General features: G+C 43.2%; 1 protein-coding gene across 1 annotated transcript; it reads right to left on the bottom strand.

Moving 5' to 3' along the window:
• Positions 1–2,093: 2,093 nt before the first annotated feature.
• Positions 2,094–7,167, bottom strand: SLC35A4 (solute carrier family 35 member A4). Its single transcript, XM_077474131.1, has 2 exons — positions 2,810–7,167; positions 2,094–2,767 (listed from the first exon to the last, which is right to left on the bottom strand). Exon 1 carries the CDS (start codon positions 7,059–7,061, stop codon positions 6,093–6,095), a length of 969 nt encoding a protein of 322 aa, XP_077330257.1. The 5' UTR covers positions 7,062–7,167; the 3' UTR covers positions 2,094–2,767; positions 2,810–6,092.
• Between the last annotated feature and the right edge of the window lie 110 nt (positions 7,168–7,277).

Here is a 7,277-nt window from a genome sequence, read left to right as displayed (position 1 = left end):
ATCAATGGGAAGGACTCCAGAAGATCTTTCCACGAAGTAGCCGCTTCTACGTGGCTCTTCAGCTTCTCTACCCAGCATTCTAGGTACCTTGCGACAACCGTGAAAGCCATAGTGGATTTGAGGCTGGCAGATGTGGAATAGCACTTTTCTTCAAGAGGGAGTCTGCTCCCTTTTATCCATCGCATCCTTCAGCACCCCCCATGTCCTCGAATGCTAGGTCTGTGTGACAGGAAACCTATGAGAATGTGGCATCTACCGGGGGTTTCTTATTCCATACTTCTGACTCCTTATCTTCAAAAGGAAAACCTAAGGGTCTTGGAAAAGGGGCCTTCCATGCTCTCTTTCTTTAGCGTGTCCGAGAGGATTCTATGGACTGGGAACACTGTTTAGTGTCATCCAGTCCCTGGTACATTTTATCATGAACCGACAGTTGCACCTTTTCCTCCTGGATCTCAAGGGTAGTGTAGATCGCTCTCAGAAGGTCGTCCACTTCCTTCAAAGATAGTTTGTACCTAGAGGCTCAGCTATCGTCTTCTTCCTCGTCTGAATCCCTGAGGGAGGGAAGAGTACTTGCCCCCTCATGCCCTGAGTCCATGACCTCTACTGCTCTAGAGGTGGATGCCCTCGGGCTCGATGGTGGATGCTGTGGCTCTACCTGGCCTGCCAGCTCTGTACCAGCCGTACTGAAGAGGACAAGTCCTTGTATTGCTGGGATGTTTCCTGTTCAAGCAAGTCCTTAATACAGGACCTGCAAATTGCCTTCTGCCATGACTCTGAGGGGGTTCTTGCAGGAAGGACATTTCCTCTGACTTGGTGTTTAAATGCTTGGATTTTCCTAAAGCTTTTTCATGCAATGAGAAAAAATTAAACTCACTTAAGGGCCCTCTTCCTCCTCTGACACAACTTTGCAACCCTTAGTGCACAACTAGACCACCACCAGGCAGAAGGAAACAGTGCCCCAAGCATTGCAATCCCCCCAGCAATCACCAAGTCCAAACTCCAGGGTCCAAACGGAGTAACCTCGGACCGTGCAGCCACAGGCTCCAATACAGGGAGGATCCCAAAAACCACCACAAACATAGGCCCATACGGACAAGAATAAAAGGCACCACTGTATCCCCCTTACCTGGGCTTGACCGGTGCCTGCTTCCGCTGTAGCCATCGGTCTCTCCTCCATGCTGGCAGAGAGCGCAGCAGGGTACTGAGAAAACCCATTTAGTTTTTGTGTCACCTGGTCCTGACGTCATCGAGGGCCAGACCGGAAGCGCAGGTCAATAGAACTGTCCCGTAGTCTCTGTGCTCCAAGCTCTTGCAACCACTTGCACCATGCACCCGCAGGAAGGCGCGTCACCGGACAAGACATCACCCGCTGGCCGGGACCGGGAACAGTCATGCGGGACACACCGCTGACCAGCAGCGGCACCCGCCCGCCAGGACCATGCCAGCGGACCCCGGGCGGACGGCACTGACGAGTCCTGCGGGCCCTTGCATTCCCTGAGCTGGAGAGACCAGGGACTCCGGAACACCCCATGCCCACACTGGGGGGGGTGCTGGGGTGGTCACTACACAGCTTCACAAAGGTAAGCTTTCTCCCTCCACCTTGGAGACAGCACAGCTCACTGGTTCCAGCACGTACTTCCACCATGGCGGAGGAAACACAATAACTGAAGCCATGGTGGAAGAGGAGTTGTGCTCTCTCCAAGGTTGTCCTGAAAGGCGGTTTGAGAAAAATACGTAAATTTTACTTGGGTACAGCATCGCATGGGGCGCAATTGTCAGTTAAAGCGACACAGTGAGGTATCACAAAAAACAGCCTGTCATTAAGGGGGCAAATCCTTCTGGGGCTGAAGTGGTTAAAGTGGGACGTACCCAGGGGGGTGGCGTGTTCTCAAAAGTTTGGTAAATCACCTGAAGGTACGAGCACGGGTCTATGAATACTCAGCCTGTGTCCAGTACTGTATGATTAAAGTACTGTCATTTCCTTGGCTCTAGTGCCGTTCCTCTGGCATGAAAGCTGAACTCTGTGCCTGAGCTTAAATAGGAACTTAATCCCAAAATACAAGCCCCCCTTCATAAATAAAAACAGCATCATGAAAAATAAGTTGTATTTTATTGGTAAAACAGAAGTGTAGATTTAATATAGTTAAACATAACCAGCCTTTTATACATTCTCAGCTTAAGGTATAGTACACGGGATGTAAAAGATTGTATAAATTAAAGTGACCATTTTTATAATCATACCATTCATATGCTTCCCAAAATTGTGGACCATTTACCACCTGTGGCAGACATACCCGCTCTGAGAACACCAGGAGCTGTGCTACCAAGGCAGCAGATTAGATGGAAATTCAAAGAAACAAGTGAAGAATCTGCTCTGCTTTATAAATGCTGTATTTACAGTTGGCAGGAACAAAGGAAGGGATAGCTGCACAGTCAACTAAACTTTTGGAAATGTATTTTTTTTTAATGATATAGGTTGTAAGTCTTTATTAGAACAGGCTTCTAATGTTTGGAAAAATACAGAGAAAAGATGATTGAAATTCACACACTATAATGTGGAAGACTAAGCAAAACTCATCATACAATACAGTAATACTTTGTATTGTGAGTAATGCGGTATACAAGCATTTCTAAAGACGAGTATCATTTAAAAAAAATTTTTTTACTTGATATGCGAGTGCTGACTTGATATACGAGCAGTACAAACCCTGTAGTAAAGCCACTGGTGTATGCAGTACTGCATGTGGCCAGAGTTGTGGGGGCACACCTCTGGCCACATACAGTATTGCATACACCAGCACCCCCGCACCTCTGGCCACATACAGTACTGCATATACCAGCAGTGGTTGTGGAACAAATCTTATGCGTTTGCATTATTTATTATGGGGAAACTTGCTTTGATATACGAGTGCTTTGGATTACAAGCATGCTTCTGGTATGAATTATGCTTGTAATCCAAGGTATTACTGTAATTGTATAGACAGGTAAATATATGAATCCTTATTTTTGCTGCATTACAAAATGAAAAATACATATGCGACTTAGAGCACATAGGTGAAAACATTGACAAATAGACCCTTAAGATTCATCACCCAATTTTTATTGATTGTGATGTTAATGGATAACGGAAAGTAATGGATAGTACTAGCTAGAGCTGCATGATTAATTGTTGAAAGATCACGATCATCTCGATTCAACCCCCCTCCCGATCAGCCATTTCCGTGGTTCTATGTAAATGGTGTGTAACTGGGCTGTCGTAAAAAAAAATAAAAAAATAAAAAAAAAAAAGCCGACAAATCTGTTTATCAAAGTTCCTCAGCACTGAGAGATAAAGAAGACATACAATGCATCATTCGGTTCTTTTAGATCAAAGGAATGAAATTCTGTAAATGAGGGCAGTTTAACCATTCAAAGACCAAACCTTTTTTTCTGACACTTGTTGCTTACACTGAAATAATTTTTTGCTAGAAAGGGTGTGTGATATTATATATACAGTGCCTACAAGTAGTATTCAACCCCCTGCAGATTTAGCAGGTTTACACATTCGGAATTAACTTGGCATTGTGACATTTGGACTGTAGATCAGCCTGGAAGTGTGAAATGCACTGCAGCAAAAAAGAATGTTATTTCTTTGTTTAATTTTTTTTTAAATAGTGAAAAGTTTATTCAGAGGGTCAATTATTATTCAACCCCTCAATTCAACAGAATTCTGTTTGGTTCCCCTAAAGTATTAAGAAGTAGTTCAGGCACAAAGAACAATGAGCTTCACATGTTTGGATTAATTATCTGTTTTTCCAGCCTTTTCTGACTATTTAAGACACTCCCCAAACTTGTGAACAGCACTCATACATGGTCAACATGGGAAAGACAAAAGGAGCATTCCAAGGCCATCAGAGACAAGATCGTGGAGGGTCACAAGGCTGGCAAGGGGTACAAAACCCTTTCCAAGGAGTTGGGCCTACCTGTCTCCATTGTTGGGAGCATCATCCGGAAGTGGAAGGCTTATGGAACTACTGTTAGCCTTCCACGGGCTGGACAGCCTTTGAAAGTTTCCTCCCGTGCCGAGGCCACGCTTGTCCGAAGAGTCAAGGCTAACCCAAGGACAACAAGGAAGGAGCTCCGGGAAGATCTCATGGCAGTGGGGACATTGGTTTCAGTCAATACCATAAGTAACGTACTCCACCGCAATGGTCTCCGTTCCAGACGAGCCCGTAAGCCCCTTTACTTTCAAAGCGTCATGTCAAGGCTCGTCTACAGTTTGCTCATGATCACTTGGAGGACTCTGAGACAGACTGGTTCAAGGTTCTCTGGTCTGATGAGACCAAGATCGAGATCTTTGGTGCCAACCACACACGTGACGTTTGGAGACTGGATGACACTGCATACGACCCAAAGAATACCATCCCTACAGTCAAGCATGGTGGTGGCAGCATCATGCTGTGGGGCTGCTTCTCAGCCAAGGGGCCTGGCCATCTGGTCCGCATCCATGGGAAGATGGATAGCACAGCCTACCTGGAGATTTTGGCCAAGAACCTCCGCTCCTCCATCAAGGACCTTAAGATGGGTCGTCATTTCATCTTCCAACAAGACAACGACCCAAAGCACACAGCCAAGAAAACCAAGGCCTGGTTCAAGAGGGAAAAAATCAAGGTGTTGCAGTGGCCTAGTCAGTCTCCTGACCTTAACCCAATTGAAAACTTGTGGAAGGAGCTCAAGATTAAAGTCCACATGAGACACCCAAAGAACCTAGATAACTTGGAGAAGATCTGCATGGAGGAGTGGGCCAAGATAACTCCAGAGACCTGTGCCGGCCTGATCAGGTCTTATAAAAGACGATTATTAGCTGTAATTGCAAACAAGGGTTATTCCACAAAATATTAAACCTAGGGGTTGAATAATAATTGACCCACACTTTTATGTTTAAAATTTATTAAAATTTAACTGAGCAACATAACTTTTTGGTTTGTAAGATTTATGCATCTGTTAATAAATCCTGCTCTTGTTTAAAGTTTGAAGGCTCTAACTTATTTGCATCTTATCAAACCTGCTAAATCTGCAGGGGGTTGAATACTACTTGTAGTCACTGTATATATTTTATTATATGTTTGGGGTTCGAAGTAATTTTCTAGCAAAAAAAATTATTTTAAGTTGAAAAACTGAAAAATGTCAGAAAAAGGTTTAGTGTTTAAGGCCCCATTCACACCTATGCGAATTAGATGCGGCTTACACTGCGCATCCAATTCGCAGGACATTTCAAAATACATTAATTTTAATGAGGCTGGTTCACATATCTGTGGTGCACTCGCACTCCGCATTGCATGTGCGTTTTCTAGGCAGTGTGGTCCAGCTCAGGTGCGAATTATCTTCTATGGGCACGCATCTGATTCGCAGATGTGTTCTGTTGTGAACAGGATAAAATACTGATGCAATCCTGAGCTGAAACTGATCAAAAACTGACATGAAACACTGAACAACTGCGTTTTCTCTTTGCAGGGAAACCTGAGCTTCAATTCGCACTGCACATGTGTGAGCCCAGGCTGAGTGGTTAAACTTTTTTCACTTACACACAAAGTCTATTCCATTGACAAATTGTTACAATGTTTATACTTAAGTTCAACTGATAAAGAATTTTTTGATTCTTGGCAGACTGCCCGTTTTTTTTTTCCCTTCCTTTTGAAGGCTGTGGCTTCAGAAGAGCAGACAGAATTATTGGCATAGAAAGAATCAGGAAATACTTTAGTCAAGATCGTGATAGCAATTCTTGATGATTAATCGTGCAGTTCTTATACACCTATACGCACGCTTTTTAGCAGAGACCCTAGACAATAAAATGAACGTTGCAATATTTTAATGTCACACTGTATTTGCGCAGCGGTCTTGCTAATGCAATTTTTTGGGAGAAAATACACTTCCAATTCATTTAAAAAAATAAAAAGAAACAGTAAAGTTAGCACAATTTTTTTGTATAATGGGAAAGATGTTATGCCAAGAGAATCGTGATCTTCATGCTAAGCGAAAACAAAAACGCGATTCTCATTGTATTGGGAATCGTGCAGCTCTAGTACTATCATAAACGCTAGTTGAATCTAATTTCACCTAATGCCATAGAACAAATAAACAGCAAAGCCAATGAGAATGACTGCTAAGAAGAAAAGAAAAGTAAGTTGCAGCTGAAATAACATGTAAGACAGAAGTCCATTCACTAGCATGGAACAGGAAATGATGAAAAGTCTGGTGATGTTACTGCTGTGCTTCATGACCACAGACATGATCAAACCATTGAAAGCCTGACTGATGACAATGACAAAAACCCAAATGGAAAAACCGTCTAGAAAACCACCATTGTGACTGCCTGACAAGTAGACTAGCAAATTTATTACAACGCCAAAGGAATATAAGAAAATGTTTTGCAAGTTTAGAGGGATCTTTTGAGTCTTTAGTGTCATCTCGGTGTAAACAGCAGACATTCCAGAGAACAGGCAATAGATTACCATTATCAGTAACCCTGGAAGAGTGATGTAAAGTTGCTTAGCAGCTGAGGTCTTTTCTACATCCTGAATACCACCATAGCTGTAGAACACACCAGCAGCTGTCAGGAAAAACATGGCAAACCATTTGCGAATGGAAAGTCTCTGACCCAGTAAGATGCTGTAGAGTAGAGCAGTACTGACTATCTTAAGGTTACTCAACACTTGGAAACTGCTGGGGTCCATGAAATGCTGCATGTGAATCACCAAATTATTGTTGGCACCATAGAGAATGGCAGGAAATAAATAGGGGAGAGCAAGCCTCCATGACACCGACATATCAAATGGTTTATTCTCTGTGACCAGGAGACATGCCAAAGATATTATAAATTTCAATACCTCAATGAGAAGGACAACTGCTGATGAACTGAAAGGTATCACCCCATCCACTCTACAAATAGATATTAGAGGTGCATGAGATCCATAGATGACTACAGACAGTATTAACATAATTGTCCACTGTACTCTTCTCAACATATCTGCAGAGGGGGATCTCAATGATTCCTCTGCACCTACATTATCGATCACAATCATTACAGCTGTGTCAGTACAGCTTTATCAGTAGATTAGAGAGAACAAAATCATAGGGAACACAGATAGGCAAGGCACCAAATAGACTACTGTTCAAAGGTTATGTCTTTTCTACTGCCGTCAATGGGAAAACATGATTTGCAACTCCTAAAATGCTTATTTGTGGATGGGACTGAATGGTTCACAACATCAACACGTCCACCCCAATCCCTGCATTTT

The sequence above is a fragment of the Lithobates pipiens genome, unplaced genomic scaffold, assembly GCF_037356315.1.
Source record: "Lithobates pipiens isolate NorthernLeopardFrog02 unplaced genomic scaffold, aLitPip1_a1.2 Scaffold_8, whole genome shotgun sequence".
NCBI lineage: Eukaryota > Metazoa > Chordata > Amphibia > Anura > Ranidae > Lithobates > Lithobates pipiens.
Note: the sequence above shows the minus strand (reverse complement) of the source record. Positions and strands in the feature narration are given on the sequence as shown.

What these genes read in the sequence shown, in the direction of transcription:
- SLC35A4 (XM_077474131.1), bottom strand. Translation starts at nt 7,061, where the DNA reads ATGATTGTGATCGATAATGTAGGTGCAGAGGAATCATTGAGATCCCCC.